This window comes from Papio anubis, chromosome 20, assembly GCF_008728515.1.
Source record: "Papio anubis isolate 15944 chromosome 20, Panubis1.0, whole genome shotgun sequence".
Taxonomy (NCBI): domain Eukaryota; kingdom Metazoa; phylum Chordata; class Mammalia; order Primates; family Cercopithecidae; genus Papio; species Papio anubis.
The window spans coordinates 30589252-30605957 of NC_044995.1; the positions used below are offsets into that span (position 1 = coordinate 30589252).

Consider the following 16706-nt stretch of genomic DNA (forward strand, 5'->3'; position numbering starts at 1 on the left):
GGCTTGAGCCACCGCTCCCGGCCTGTTTGTTTTTTCTTTTTAAAGTTTGGCTACTAGAAAATTTAAAATTCACATGCAGCTCACATTTTATTTCAGAGGACTGCCTTCTTTTTAAAACCTCAGGAAATCTGATGAAAGAAAACAGAAGTCAGGAAGGACATAAAATCAGAAAATTTTAGATAATTGTTATTATATTCTTTTCATTTGTGAATAACCATATAATGTATCATTTATAAAAGAATATGACCTGGCCGGGCGCGGTGGCTCAAGCCTGTAATCCCAGCACTTTGGGAGGCCGAGACGGGCGGATCACGAGGTCAGGAGATCAAGACCATACTGGCTATCACGGTGAAACCCCGTCTCTACTAAAAAATACAAAAAAAAAACTAGCCGGGCGAGGTGGCGGGCGCCTGTAGTCCCAGCTACTCGGGAAGCTGAGGCACGAGAATGGCGGGAACCCGGAAGGCGGAGCTTGCAGTGAGCTGAGATCCGGCCACTGCACTCCAGCCTGGGCGACAGAGCGAGACTCCGTCTCCAAAAAAAAAAAAAAAAAAAAAAAAAAAAAAAGAATATGACCTTATACAAAAGGTTAAATGCAAATACCCTCTGGGGTTGGCCTGGCTTACTTAGTTCAGGGAGGAAGCCCTGCCTGAAAAGGCTGCTGCAGCCTAGACTGTCACTCTTTTCTTTCTTTTTTTTTTGGCGGGGGGCAGACTGTCTTTCTCTCTCACCCAGAATGGGTGATCTCGGCTCATTGCAACCTCCGCCTCCCGAGTTCAAGCGATTCTCGTGCCTTAGCCTCCGGAGTAGCTGGGATTACAGGCGCCCGCCACCACGCCCCGCTAATTTTTATTTTTAGTAGAGACGGGGTTTTGCCATGTTGTCCAGCCTGGTCTCCAACTCCTAACCTCTAGTGATCCACCCGCCTGGGCTTCCCTCCCAAAGTGCTGGGATTACAGCCGTGAGCCACGGCGCAGCCCATCAGTCTTCATTCAGTCCAGCATCTGATCACATCTCTGTCACTCAGGGTCTGAGGAGGCGGGGATTCAAGAATTATCCAATCAGGAACTCTGGTCTAGGAACCGTCCAATCAGGGACACAGCTGGAGCGGAAAAGGCGGCATCCGAGAGGTGGCCCGGCGGTTATTTCTCGTTGCAGCGCCGGTTTTCAGTCTCGTGTTGACTGCTCTGTGACCTCATACTCTGTGGCCCTGTAACCTGCGGAGTTGGGAGCTCCACAGCTAAGATGCCAGGTGCCCCTGGAAGCCTAGAAATGGTGAGAGTGCCTGTCTGACATCCCAAGAAAGGGAAGGGGCTGATTGGAACCGGTGGGAAGTGGCTGTGGCGGGACTCAGGCCTCCCGGCAGTCAGCTCCACTATCTGCGCCTGGAGTTCTTCTTGCCCAGCTCGGCCTCAGTCCCCTTCAGCCATAAGATGGCGGCTGCGCTGACTGCGGGACCCCGGGCCACCTGTCTCCTCCAGGCGCTGTGACTGTGCCCTGGCCTTGAGCCCTTTCTGGGCCGCTCTGCACCCGCAGGGCCGCGCCTCACAGATTGTGCAGGGACCACGGGAGGGGCGTCAGGGGAGAATCCTGACTCAGGGTGCGGGTTCATGAATGGGAAGAGTTTCAGTCCAGTGAGGTTTCCAGTCCCTCTTTTCTTCTATTAAAAATTTATGTCAGTCACCACTAAAGTAATGAATTTAATCAAAGAGTGATTCAAAAATGGTAGAGCACCTAGCTATATAGTTTGTAGTTTATGGTCTATGGAAGGGATTTGACGGAAAGAGTTTTTAAAGGTGTATAATGAAGAAAACCAGATTCAATAATAGGCTATGTACAGTTACATAGTTTCTCAATTTGTACAATCAAGATGGAAATTTCCCGTTTATATAATCAGAGGTTATTTGTAGTTTATAGTGGGTTAAACCTGAGTTCTGTTTCCCCCAATGTATAATTTACCCCCCCCCCAAAAAAAAACTCTCGAATTAGATTTTTTTTCTTTTTTTTTTTGAGACGGAGTTTTGCTCTTGTTGCCCATGCTGGAGTGCAATAGCGCGATCTCCTCTCAGTGCAACCTCCGCCTCCTGGGTTCAAGTGATTCTCCTGCCTCAGCCTCCCGAGTAGCTGGGATTACAGGCATGTGCCACCACGCCGGGCTGATTTTGAATTTTTAGTAGAGACGGGGTTTTTCCATTTTGGTCAGGCTGGTCTCGAACTCCCGACCTCAGGTGATCCGCACTCTTCGGCCTCCTAAAGTGCTGGGATTACAGGTGTGAGCCACTGGTCCCGGCCGACTTAGATTTTTTAAAAAGTAGATATCAGGGACTAGAGCCACCTCATTCTAATTGCCTGCCACTTAATTATTCTTAATTATTTTCACACTCCTCAGAGGACTAATTTTTTGCCCCCCCTGCATTTTTTACAGGTATCCCAAGGAGAGTATTATGTGTACTCCCAAACCCCCAATTCCTGCAGCCTAACGCTGGCTTGCAGTAAAATACAAAATTTCCGCTTCATTCTTACCTTCCCAAATGTCAATTTTTCCTCTCTGATTCACATTACTATTTGCCCTTTTTTTTTTTTTTTATTTGAGACAGAATCTTGCTCTGTTGCCCATCCTGGAGTGCAGTGGCCTGATCTCCACTCACCACGACCTCCACCTCCTGGGTTCAAGCAATTCTCCTGCCTCAGCCTCCCGAGTAGCTGGGACTACAGGCGTGCACCACCATGCCCGGCTAATTTTTGTATTTTTAGTAGAGACAGAGTTTCACTATGTTGGCCAGGCTAGTCTCGAACTCCTGACCTCGTGATCTGCCCGCCTCAGCCTCCCAAAGTGCTGGGATTACAGGCGTGAGCCACCATGCCTGGCCTACTATTTGTCCTTTAGTGTACGTTTTTGATACCTTATTTTAATTATTTTTTTAACAAAGCATTGGATGGCACTTTTCCTAATATTTGTTTTCTGTTTGTAAATATTTCCCATGAGAAGAAAGCAAAAATAATCCCCTGATTATTTTTTGTTTTTTTGTTTTTCCTCCTAGGCCCACAGATTTATGTTTTGGGGTAAAGGCTTTGAAAACTTTATGGAATGATGTGTTTTCAGACATTCTTCACTTTTTTTCCTGGTCCTGGGTTTCAGTACTGTCTGGGAATTAACTGAAATATCCCCCATGGCTATGTCTGCTAGAGTGTCTGGTGAATATCAGCTCCTGGTCATTTTCTCCTGTGGGACAATCTGAGGTATGGAGTGTAGCCTTTCAAGGAAGCAGGGGGATGCCCTGGGGTTGAGAGGAATCTCCTGGCTTACTCTTCCTTCGAAAAGCTAACCCTTGAGACATTAAGATTGTCTTCACCCAACCCAGCTTCCATTTCTTGCTGGTCAGCCAATCAGTTGCTGGTATTGCGGGAAAAACATTGAAATAATTTCTGCCCCCTGCGTTCTCTAAGGGGGCAGAACAATAGTGAAAGAAATATAATGAAAAAATAGTGAAAGAAAAATAGTGAGAATCTGTGAAAACAAAAATAATATCCCAAAAGAAGAAAAAAAAAAAACAAAAAACAAGTAGTGATCCCAGTGAGATGGTGTAAGAACTTGCAAAGTAAAATGCACCTGGGGCTCACTGGGGCTTAGTTCAGAGTCTCCTGAGAAGGGGTTATTGGGCACTTAAGTGAGCAGAATGAAGTGGGAGAATCTCTCAAGTGATTGGATGGCCTGACTTGATACATGAATCAGACACATCTGTACCTTGAAAAGATTTGTTCGCTTATTTTGACCTCAGTTTTTTAACGGTAAATTGCATTTTGTTACTAGGGATTGAAAGAAAGGTAAGAAAATATTTACCAAGGGCAAAAAAGAGGTGAATTTCAGAATAAATATTTAATTGTATATTCCATTTGTTAAAAATTTTTATTTACCCTTTTCCCAGAATGAGTTTAGGAATTTTCTCTGGTCTGTTTTTTATGGCTGGGTGAAATAGGAAAAATCTGTCTTCCATTTTGGCTTCAGAAAATGCACACATATCCACAAGAAAATGGTAGATAATTGTTGAGTTACATAGATTCGGGAAAAGATCAGTTCCTCTTTTTGCAGGGTAAATTTGTAACTATGAATGTCTGTATTCTATATCCTGTTAATATTGCTATCTGAGTTTCATGCTAAATTTTATGAGCTGAAACTTTGTACCCTCTAGAAATGTTCCCATATGACTAATTGTTTACTACAGGATTTTTAATGGAAATAGTAAAATAATACATTTACTGTCTGAAGGGAATAGATACTTTTGCTTATCTTACTGCAATATAAAATGTAAGCACCTTAAAATTTCCTTCCCTTACATGAACACTGTGTTAGAGTAATTCTGCTGAATTTTTCGAACACTTACTTTCAAAAACTATGTGAATAACTCTGACATGAAAATTAAAGCCTGACACTGGGCGCGGTGGCTCACGCCTGTAATCCCAGCACTTTGAGAGGCCGAGGCGGGCGGATCACGAGGTCAGAAAATCGAGACCATCCTGGCTAACCCCGTCTCTGCTAAAAATACAAAAAATTAGCCGGGCGTGGTGGTGCCTACCTGTAGTCCCCAGCTACTCAGAGGCTGAGGCAGGAGAATTGCTTGAACTCAGGAGTTGGAGATTGCAGTGAGCTGAGATTGCACCACTGCACTCCAGCCTGGGCGACAAAGCAAGACTCTGTCTCAAAAAAAAAAAAAAAGAAAAAAAGAAAATTAAAGCCTGAACCCAGTGACTCTAATTAAGCTAAGGCTAATACTGAGCCTGCAAAAGGAGATTATTAAAGGATCACTTAGTTTTTTGGGGGGAGTCTTCTCTGCAGATATTCCAGCCTGCTCACCCCAGCCATGGAAGAAGTGTTTATCCTGAGAGAAGCTACAGAGCCGTGGAAAGTTGGAGACCCACAGCCAGATGCAGTTAAGGTTAAGATGAAAGGGGATTGGGAGGGTCTTACTGAAGATGAAATTGTTACTGTTTTGAGGTAGTTTCTAGACTTTGTAAGGTAAAACAAAGTTAGATTTATGTTGGAAAAATAATTGAATTCCAAAAGAGTATTGCAAGAGGAGGATGTACTAACTATAAGATCTTTAAAGATTGCAAATTTAGGCAGACAAGGGCCTTGTTTCATATGGAAGAGCAAACAATATTAGGAGGTGGGAGGTGATGGCAAAGGGAGGGTGAAAAAATGAGATCTTAGATCAGAGAATGTTTTACCCTGAAGTCGTCATGTTCTTAGGAACTACATAAAATGGGGTTGTATGTCGACTCAGACTGGGGGTAGCTAAAAGTTCAGAAGCCTGTTGAAAGGAAATAAACTTAAGTAATGCTTGATTAAGAAGTATTTTAGGTTGACCACTAAAAACAAATTCAGCTGATTATTTATTTATTTATTTATTTAAATGAGAAAAAGGAGATAGTGTGCAGTCTGTCTCTGGCTGTGTGATAGGTAAGAAAAGAGAACACCATCTAAGTCATAATGGGAAGGGTATTTCTTTCTGAGTTTTCCTGGATTGTATCTTTTCTGATGAACTGATAAATGTAACTGATGTTTTCCTGAGTTCTGTGAGTAGCTCTATAATATTATTGAACTTGAGGAAGGTTATGAGAGTATCCAGTTTTTGAACAGTAGCTCAGAAACAGATGGGCCCATGAGGTTTGTGACTGGCATCTGCAGTAAGAACAATATTGTGAGACTGAACCCTGAATCAGGGTCTGTGCTGACTCTGGGTGGTGTCAGAATTCAAATGTTAGGCAATGAGTTGGTGTTGGAGAATTGCTTGGTGTTTACTAAGTTCTACAAATTTGGTTTCAGCTGAGAGATATCACAGAGGCCTGGTCTGGAATGGATCTATGGGTGTCTGGGAATGGGAGGCTCGCTTTTCTCTACACAGGCCATCACACTGCCCATTAACCCTGTGATTTCAGGTCTCCACCCAGGGTGAGAGAGGATACAAATTTAGGGGGAAAAAGTTCTGATAACAGACCCCCCTTTTCCACTGCTGCCACCACAGGATTCCCACCTTCTAACAAACATACCCACTACACATTGACTTGTCCACATCCCTCTTAGGACTAGGTACCACCCTCAGGAATTTCACCACGGCATTTTTGATCCTAGTGTTTCTTGCCAAAAACTCACAAAAGTGTCTACAAGTCTCCTGGTGTATCCCAACCCCCAGACACTGAATCTGCAGCAGCAACCTGTTTTCGCCACCAACCTGGGGTTCTAGACAATCTGTTCATAATCTCATCTCCCTGCATGGACCCAGAAATTAATCAGAGTAGAGTCACACCTGGGCCACTCTTTGTAGCACAAACCAGTCCTTCCACTTGCATTGCACTCTCCCCAACCCATAGAGTTCTTTGTTTTTTTGTTTGTTTGCTTTTGTTTTTTGTCTGTTTGCTTTTGAGACAGAGTTTCACTCTTGTTGCCTAGGCTAGAGTGCAGTGACACAATCTCAGCTCACTGCAACCTCGGCCTTCTGGTTTCAAGCAATTCTCCTGCCTCAGCCTCCCGAGAAGCTGCGACTACAGGCGCCTGCCACCACGCCTGGCTAATTTTTGTATTTTTAGTAGAGACAGGGTTTCACTGTGTTGGCCAGGATGGTCTCAAACTCCTGACCTCGTGATCAGCCTGTGTTGGCCTCCCAAGTGCTGGGATTATAGGTGTGAGCCAGCCACTGTGCCTGGCCAGCGAGTTCTTTTGTTTTAACTTTTATTTTTGATTCAGGAGTACATGTGCAGGCTTGTTATATAGGTAAAATTGTGTCGGGGGGTTGGTGTGCAGAATATCTTGTCACTGAGGTATTAAGCACAGTACTACACAGGTATTATTTTTCTGATCCTCTTTGTTTTCCATCTTCCACCCTTAACTAGAACTCAGTGTCTGTTGTTACCCTCTTTGTGCCCATGTGTTCTTATTTAGCTCTTACTAATAAATGAGAACATGCATTTGACTTTCTCTTTCTGCATTAGTTTTCTAAGGATAATGGTCTCCAGCTCCATCCATGTTGCTGCAAATAACATAATCTTGGTCGCTTTTTATGGCAACACAGTATTCCATGATGTTTATGTACCATATTTTGTTTCTATTAAATCTTTTATTTTATTTTATTTTACTTATTTTTGGAGATTGGGTTTCACTCTGTCACCCAGGCTGTAGTATAGTGGCGTGATCTCGGCTTACTGCAGCCTCAACCTCCCAGGCTCAAGCAGTTCTTCTACCTCAGCCCCCAAGCAGCTGGTACTACAGGTGTGTGCCACCAAGCCCAGCTAATTTTTCTTCTTGTATTTTTTGTTGAGATGGGGTTTTTCCATGTTGTTTAGGCTGGTCTTGAACTCCTGAGCTCAGGCAGTTTACCTGCCTCAGCCTCCCAGAGTGCTGAAACTACAGGCATGAGCCACCACACCTTACCATACCATATTTTCTTTCTCTAGTTTACCATTGGTAGGCATTTAGGTTGATTCCATGTCTTTGCTGTTGTGAATAGTGCTGCAATGAACATGCATGTGCGTGTGTCTATGACAGAATAACTTACATTTCTTTGGGTATATACCCAATTATGAAGTTGTTGGGTCAAATGGTAATTCTATTTTTAGTTCTGTGAGTAACCACCACACTGCTTTTCACAATGGTTGAACTAATTTACACTCCTGCTAGCAGCACATACCCTTTTCTCTGAAACCTTGCCAGCGTGTTATTTTTTGACTTTGTAATAGCCATTTTGACTGTTGTGAGATGGAATCTCGTTGTGGTTTTTTCTTTGCGTTTCTCTACTGATGAGTATTTTTTTGGTATGCTTGTTAACCAGATATGTATCTTATTTTGAAAAACATTTGTTCATGTTTTTTGTCTACGAAGTCTCACTCTGTCACCCGGGCTAAAGTGCAGTGGCATAATCTCAGCAAACGACAACCTTCACCTCCTGGATTCAAGCGATTCTCCTGCCCCAGCCTCCTGAGTGGATGGAATTACAGGCATCTGCCACCATACTCTGCTATAATTTTTGTATTTTTAGTAGTCGAGGTTTAACCTTGTTGGCCAGGCTGGTCTCAAACTCCTGACCTCAAGTGATCTTTCTTGCTTGGCCTCCCAAGGTGCTGGGATTACAGACGTGAGCCATCACTCCTAGCCTTTTGCCTACTTTTTTTTTTTTTTTTAAGACGGAGTTTGGCTCTTGTTGCCCAGGCTGGAGTGCAATGGTGTGATCTTGGCTCACTGCAACCTCCACCTCTTGGGTTCAAGAGATTCTCCTGCCTCAGCCTCCCGAGTAGCTGGAATTACAAGTGTCCACCACCATGCTTGGCTAACTTTTTGTATTTTTAGTAAAGACTGGGTTTCATCATGTTGGCCAGGCTGATCTCGAACTCCTGACCTCAGGTGACCCACCTACCTTGGCCTCTGAGAGTGCTGGGATTACAGGCATAAGCCACTGAGCCCGGCCGCCTTTTGTCTACTTTTTAAGGAGGCCGTTTGTTTGTTTCTTGTAAACTTAAGTTTTTTATGGATATGGATTCTGGACATTAGACCTTTGTCAAATGCATAGTTTGGAAATGTTTTATTCTATAGGTTGTGTGTTTACTCTGTTATGGTTTCCATTGCTGTGAAGAAGCTATTTAGTTTAATTAGGTCCCATTTGTCAATTGCTGCTGTTGCTATTGCTTTTGGTATTTTCATCATAAAATCTTTGTTAGTTCCCATGTCTAGAATGGTATTTTCTAGGTTATCTTTAGGGTTTTTTTTTTTAAATATATAATTTTAAGTTTTACATTTAAGGCTTTAATTCATCTTGAATTGATTTTTGTATATGATGTAAGGAAGGGGTCCAGTTTGAATTTTCTACATAGTGCTAGGTGGTTATCCCAGCACCATTTATTAAATAGGGAATTCTTCCCACATTCCTCTTGTTAGTTTTGTCAAAGATCAGATGGTTATAGGTGTGTGGCATTATTTCTGGGCTCTCTATTCTGTTGCATTGGTCTATGAGTCTGTTTCTTGTACCAGTATTATGTGACTGGTTACTGTAACCCTGTCGTATAGTTTGAAGTCAGGTAATGTAATGCCTCTAGCTTTGTTCTTTTTGCTTAGGATTGCCTTGGCTACTCTGGCTCTTTTTTGGTTCCATATGAATTTTAAAATAATTTTTTGTAGTTCTGTTAAGAATGTTTTTGGTAGTTTGATAAGAATAGCATGAAATCTCTTCTTTTTGGGGCAGTATGGCCATTTTAATCATTTTTGATCTTTTCTACCTATGAGCATAGAATAGAATGGTTTTCCATTTATTTGTGTTATCTCTGATTTTTTTTTTCTTTTTTTCTTTCTTTTTTATTTTTGAGTCAGAGTCTCGCTTTGTCACCCAGGCTGCAGTGCAATGGCACAATCTTGGCTCACTGCAACCTCTGCCTCCTGGATTCAAGCTATTCTCTTGCCTCAGCCTCCTGAATAGCTGGGATTACAGGTGCCCACCACCATGCCCAGGTAATTTTTGTATTTTTAGTAGCGATAGTTTTATCATGTTGGCCAGGCTGGTCTTGATCTCCTGACCTCAAATGATCCACCTCGGGCTTCCCAAAGTGCTGAGATTACAGGCATGAGCTACCACACCGGCTATCTCTCTGACTCTTTAAGCAGTGTTTTGTGATTCTTGACATAGAAATCTTTTCACTTCTCTGATTAGGTGTGTAATTCTGATATTTTGTGTGTGTGTGTGGCAATTGTATGGGGATTGCTTTTTGAGACGGAGTCTTGCTCTGCCGCCTCCCAGGCTGGAGTACAGTGGCCGGATCTCAGCTCACTGCAAGCCTCGGCCTCGGTTCACGCCATTCTCCTGCCTCAGCCTCCCCGAGAAGCTGGGACTACAGGCGCCTGCCACCTCGCCCGGCTACAGTTTTTGTATTTTTAGTAGAGACGGGCTCTCACTGTTAGCCAGGATGGTCTCATCTCCTGACCTCGATCCCACTTCCATCTCGCCTCCCAAAGTGCTGGGATTACAGGCTTGAGCCACCGCTACCGCCTGGGATTGTGTTTTGATTTGGCTTTGGCTTGAATGTTGTTAATATACAGAGATTCTGGCTAATTTCACATTTGTTGTGTATTCTGAAATTTTGCTGAAGTGGTTTGTCAGTTTGAAGAGCTTTTCTGCAGAGACTGTAGGGTTTTCTAGATACAGAACTATGTCATCTGCAAACAGGTATAGTTTGACTTCCTTTCTTCCTGTTTGAATGCCTTTTATTTTATCTCTTGTCTGATTGCTCTGGCCAGGACTTCCAATTCTCTTAAATAGGAGTGGTGAGAGAAAGTATGCCAGTTTTCAAACAGAAACGCTTTCAGCTTGTGTCCATTCACTATGTTTGCTTTGGATTTGTCATAGATAACTCATTATTTTGAAGTACGTACCTTGAAAGCCTAGTTTGTGGAGGATTTTAAAAATGAAGGGTGATAAATTTTATTGAAATCTTTTTCTGCATCTTTTGACATAATTTTTTTGGTTATCTTTAGTTCTCTTTATGCGATGAATAACATTTTTTAATTGTTGCATGTTGAACCAACCACATCTACAACCATCTGATCTTTGACAAATCTGACAAAAACAAGAAATGGGGAAAAGATTCCCTATTTAATAAATGGTGCTGGGAAAACTGGCTAGCCATATGTAGAGAGCTAAAACTGGATCCCTTCCTTACACCTTATACAAAAATTAATTCAAGATGGATTAAAGACTTAAATGTTAGACCTAATACCATAAAAACCCTAGGCGATACCATTCAGGACATAGGCATGGGCAAGGACTTCATGTCTAAAACACCAAAAGCAATGGCAACAAAAGCCAGAATTGACAAATGGGATCTAATTAAACTAAAGAGCTTCTGCACAGCAAAAGAAACTACCATCAGAGTGAGCAGGCAACCTACAGAATGGGAAAAATTTTTGCAACCTACTCACCGGACAAAGGGCTAGTATCCAGAATCTACACAAAGAACTCAAACACATTTACAAGAAAAAAAAAAAACCATCAAAAAGTGGGCAAAGGATATGAACAGACACATCTCGAAAGAAGACATTTATGCAGCCAACAGACACATGAAAAAATGCTCATCATCACTGGCCATCAGAGAAATGCCAATCAAGCCCCAATGAGATACCATCTCACACCAGTTAGAATGGCGATCATTAAAACCCCAGGAAACAACAGATGCTGGAGAGAATGTGGAGAAATAGGAACATTTTTACACTGCTGGTGGGACTGTAAACTAGTTCAACCACTGTGGAAGACAGTGTGGCGATTTCTCAAGGATCTAGAACTAGAAATCCCATTTGACCCAGCCATCCCTTTACTGGGTGTATACCCAAAGGATTATAAATCACGCTGCTATAAAAACACATGAACACATATGTTTATTGCGGCACTATTCACAATAGCAAAGACTTGGAACCAACCCACATGTCCATCAATGATAGACTGGATTAAGAAAATGTGGCACATATATACCATGGAATACTATGCAGCCATAAAAAAGGATGAGTTCATGTCCTTTGTAGAGACATGGATGAAGCTGGAAACCATTATTCTCAGCAAACTATCGCAAGGACAAAAAACCCAAACACCTCATGTTCTCACTCATAGGTGGGAATTGAACAATGAGAACACTTGGACACTGGAAGGGGATCATCACACACTGGGGCCTGTTGTGGAGTGGGGGGAGGGGGGAGAGATAGCATTAGGAGATACACCTAATGTAAACGACGAGTTAATGAGTGCAGCACACCAACATGGCACATGTATACATATGTAACAAACCTGCACGTTGTGCACATGTACCCTAGAACTTAAAGTATAATATAAATAAATAAAATAAATTTGTCCTAGTGCAGTTGATGTTAATGATTCACTTGGTTGAAGAGCTCTCCGACAGATTTTTTCACTATAAATTAGTTTTCTCTTCATTAAGTATCTTTTTTTGTTGTCGTTTGAGACAGAGTCTCACTCTGTCCCCCAGGCTGGAGTGCAGTGGCGCGATCTCAGCTCACTGCAGCCTCCGCCTCCTGAGTTCAAGCAATTCTCCTGCCTCGGCCTCTGGAATAGCTGAGATGACACGTGTGCACCACCATGGCTGGCTGATTTTTGTACTATTGGTAGAGATGGGGTTTCACCATGTTGGCCTGGCTGGTCTTGAACTCCTGGCCTCGTGATCCTCCCACCTCAGCCTCCCAAAGTGCTGGGATTACAGGAATGAGCTACTATGCCCAGCCTTTTAAGTATCTTTATGCAGCTGATGTACACCAGTGATCACATTTAATCTGGCACCTGCCTTTCTTTCTTAGATTTTCTTTGCATGTATCTATCTTTGGAAAATGAGGTCTCTCATCTTTGTTTACAGGCCAGAAAAACTGGGAAAAACAGGCTCCTCTACTTGGTGAATGTTTGAGAAAAGATTCTTTTTTGCGCCAAAAACAGGCATTACTGGTGAACTTGTCAGAAATTCGGAAACTCAGACTTTATTCTAGATCTTATGAAACAAATATGCATAACAAGATCTCCAGTTAATTGTACACATTAAAATTTGAGAGGTGTCTTCTAACTCAGCATGTCTTTTTGATCTGAAAAATATACAAGACTTCTTCTGTATCATGTAAATATAGCACTAAAAAATATACATGTTTGTTATCATGCCCTTAATTTTATACTTTATTATCCAGAAAAGTATCTTATCCACACTGGTGTTGCGGATCTTATGCATTCTTTTTTCTCAGAATTTGAGAATACATTAGAGAATATTTCTGTGTTGAAAATTATTTTAGTGGATATGTTTGGTCATCCCAATAAGTTAGAACCTGTTCTCTTTATTCTATCATTTCATCTTGAGTCAAATGAAAAATTCTGCCTGTGGCCACTTGGGAAATATATGTGTGTGTTTCGTTTTTTTTTTCAGGGACCGTTGACTTTTCAGGATGTGACCATAGAATTCTCTCTGGAGGAGTGGCAATGCCTGGACACGGCTCAGCAGACTTTATATAGAGATGTTATGTTAGAGAACTACAGAAACCTGGTCTTCCTGGGTGAGGATAATTTTAATTAAACAATTCCTATTATATTCTATAGGTTTCATTTCTCTTTTCTGTAGAATGTGTTTTGGTGATTTATGCTTACCATAAATGAGTTTTCTGAAAACAGGGATTTGTAAGTGTAGAAAATTTTTTTGAGGAGTTTCACTCTTGTTGCTCAGGCTTTTAAGGAAGCATGCAGTGGTGCACCTTGGCTCACTTAACCTCTGCCTCCCAGGCTCAAGCGATTCTCCTGCTTCAGCCTCCTTGAGTATTGGGATTCACAGGCATGCTTTCACCACACCTGGCTAAGTTTTTGTATTTGTAGTAGAGACAGGGTTTCACCCTTGTTGGCCAGGATGGTCTTGATCTGTTGACATTAGATCCGGCCTGCCTTGCCTCCCAAAGTGCTGCTGGATTACAGGTGTGAGCCACTCAAGACCGCTGGAAAAGAGGAAATTTTTAAATTACTATTATTATATAATTTTAAGTTCAGGTACATGTGCATAACGTGCAGGATTGTTAGATATGTATAGGTTTCTAGCCATGTTGGTGTGTTGCACCCATCAACTCGTCAGCACCCACTAACCTGTCATTTATATCAGGCACCCCAATGCAATCCTCCCCTCCCCCTCCCCCATCATAGCCCGGTGTGTGATGTTCTCTTCCCGCTTAAGAGGAATTTTAAAGATGTTTCATTATTATCTGAACATTTCACATTTCTGAGCAGATCATTGTATTTTTCACTTCCTGACAGATGAAATTGAGGTAATTTAGTGGCATAAAATACAGTTGCCCACACCTTAAAATCTCATTGCCACCACCAATTTTTGAGTCAGTAGTACCGGGTAGTAAAATTAAGGGCCTATACAAATTGAAAATATTTTCTAAATATTTAGAAATGTATGTTATAAATTAGTATTGGGGGATCAATTTACTAGAACATTCTATTACATTCTCTTTAATGAGCACATTATTTGTGGAATATGAGCAATATTTGTGTTATTTATTTTTAATAAAACAGGTATTGCTGTCTCTAAGCTAGACTTGATAGCTTGTCTGAAGCAAGGGAAAGAGCCTTGGAATATGAAGAGACATGAGATGGTAACTAAACCCCCAGGTATGTGAGAGTGAATACAACAAACACCACAGATGAGAGGTCCAGAGGTCAAGGAGAAAGCCAGTTCTCAAAATGTGACCTGAGAAGATGTGCTCCAAAGGAAGTAGTTTCTGAGAAGACTGAGATTTCTTAAATTTTACTATCACGTAGAGGCATCTTCTGTCTTATGCTTTAAAGTTCTCTAAGGATTCTATTTTCGTTTTGGTGATCTCTCTTCAAGTTTACAATGAGAGCCAAAGTCGTGTTCATGGCATATAAGGGACTCCACAATCTGACTGCTTTTCCATTGTTATTGGGGACACACAAATATCTGTATAATTTTGAGAAACTATGTTAAAAGAACCTGGCTCTTTTACCTCACACTTGCTCTATCTTTTACCGTGTGATATGTCCAGTTCTTCTTCACCTTCCACTATGATCAAAAGCTTCCTGAGACCCTCACCAGAAACAGATACAGGCACGTACTTCTTGTACAGTCTGCTGAACTGTGAGCCAAATAAACCTTTTTTCTTTATAAATTATCTACTCTCAGATATTTGTCTGTATGCAAAATATTACAATCTGTAATGTTATCTACATTTTGTTTTCTTAATCTTTTACATGAATTTTCTATTTATTATTTATTATTGATAATGGGGTCTCAGTGTCTGCAGCTATTATGTTGCTATGTATTTCTTGCTTCACTTTTGTCAATATTTATATATTTTGGAGCCCTTTGTTATACCTACCTGTACATATAAATATAATAGTTATAGATCCCTGGTAAATTGATCCATTTTACTATTATATAATAACATTCTTTGTCTCATACTAGTACTTGACTTAAAGCATATTGTATCTAATATAGTTATGACTACCTCACCCAATTGTGGCTGTTTGCATGAAATACAGATTTTTTTCCATTCTGTTACTTACACACTATTTGACTCAGTACTAAAATTGGTCTCTTGTAGGAACATATCATATGCTTTTTTTCTTAAGCCACTCAGGCATCTTCTTTCTTTTTCTTTTAATTAATTAATTAATCAATGAAATAGGGTCTCACTCTGTCAACCAGGCTGGTTTGCAATGGTGTGATAATGGCCATGAGCTGCAGCCTCAGTCTCTCAAACTCAGATAAGCCTGTAGTTTCAACCTTTTAAGTAGCTCGGTTACAGGCACATGCCATTAAACCCAACTAGTTGTTGTTGTTGTTCCCCCCCCCCCCTTTTTTTTTTCTGTGTTAGAAACAGGGTTTTGCCTTGTTGCCCAGGCTGGTCTGAAACTCCTGAAATCAGGTAATCAGCTCACCTTGGCCTCCCAAAGTCCTGGAATTACATTTCTTTTTATTAAGTAGTTTAATAAATTTATATTTAAAATGATTTCTTAAAGAAATAAAGTTATGCCGGACACGGTGACTCATGCCTGTAATCCCAGCACTTTGGGAGACCAAAGCGGGCAGATCACAAGGTCAGGAGTTCAAGACTAGCCTGGCCAACATAGTGATACCCCATCTCTACTAAAAATACAAAAATTAGCCAGGCATGGTGGCGTGCTACTCAGGAGGCTGAGGCAGGAGAATAAGTTGAACCCGGAGGCGCAGGTTGTGGTGTGCTGAGATCATGCCCCTGCTTACCAGCCTAGGCAACAGAGTGAGACTCCATTTCAAAAAAAAAAAAAAAAAAGAAAGAAAATTACATACCAGTTTCATTGTTATGTTTTATATGGTTTTTTTAACACCTGTTTTTTCTCATTTCTTGTTTAACTATTTTTTGTTTAATTCTGTAGTGGCACACTTTGCTTATTTTATTTTGTTTTGCATAGTTTCTATAAAGTTTTTGTAGTTATCTTGAAAAATGGACATTATGTAAAATATCTTAAGATTAAATCAATATGTTTTAATTTCATAACTTCAGTTGAACAAAAAACTATATATTTTCTAGTTTGCTATTAATATTATAAATTTTTATAATTTAAATTATAAATTATTTCATATTGTGTATTCAGATTTATGCAGATTTATATTTTGTTTTTATATTCTATAGAAGAATTTTAAGGGTTTTATGTACTATTATTTTAGTAAGAAATTTTATATGTAGCTGTATATTTACCTTTAACAGAAAACTATATATTTATATGTTTTCTGATGCTATCTATCATTTTATTTTCAACGTAAAAGACTCATTTTAGCATTTCTTTTTTTATATGTGTCTGTATATTTACATTTAATAGAAAGCTATATATATATGGATTTTTGATACTGTTTAGCATCATTTTATTTTCAATATAAAATACTCATTTTAGCATTTCTTTTTTTCTATATATGTCTGTACAATTACATTTAATAGAAAGCTATATATTTATATATGCTTTTTTGATGCTATCTAGCATCATTTTATTTTTCAACATAAAATACTCATTTTAGCATTTCTCTTGTTATATATGCAGAGTCTCACTATGTTTTTAGGCTGATCTTGAACTCCTGGTCTCAAGTTATCTGACTGCCTTGGCCTCCTAAATGTGAAGGATTATAGGCATGAACCACTGTGCCTG

General features: G+C 40.6%; 1 protein-coding gene across 1 annotated transcript; it reads left to right on the top strand.

Annotated features, from left to right (window-relative positions):
* The first annotated feature begins 906 nt into the window (after positions 1–906).
* LOC116271739 (zinc finger protein 680-like) lies at positions 907–14606 on the top strand. Its single transcript, XM_031660343.1, has 4 exons — positions 907–1275; positions 12943–13069; positions 14079–14174; positions 14570–14606. The coding sequence occupies exons 1-4, from the start codon at positions 1246–1248 to the stop codon at positions 14590–14592; spliced, it is 276 nt and encodes a 91-aa protein (XP_031516203.1). The 5' UTR covers positions 907–1245; the 3' UTR covers positions 14593–14606.
* Positions 14607–16706: the final 2100 nt, after the last annotated feature.

Excerpts from the sequence above, each read along its gene's own strand:
- LOC116271739 (XM_031660343.1), top strand. The coding sequence starts at position 1,246 with ATGCCAGGTGCCCCTGGAAGCCTAGAAATG. Across the intron at positions 1,276-12,942 it reads CCCCTGGAAGCCTAGAAATG|GGACCGTTGACTTTTCAGGA; the intron begins GTGAGAGTGCCT and ends TTTTTTTTTCAG. Across the intron at positions 13,070-14,078 it reads CAGAAACCTGGTCTTCCTGG|GTATTGCTGTCTCTAAGCTA; the intron begins GTGAGGATAATT and ends TTAATAAAACAG.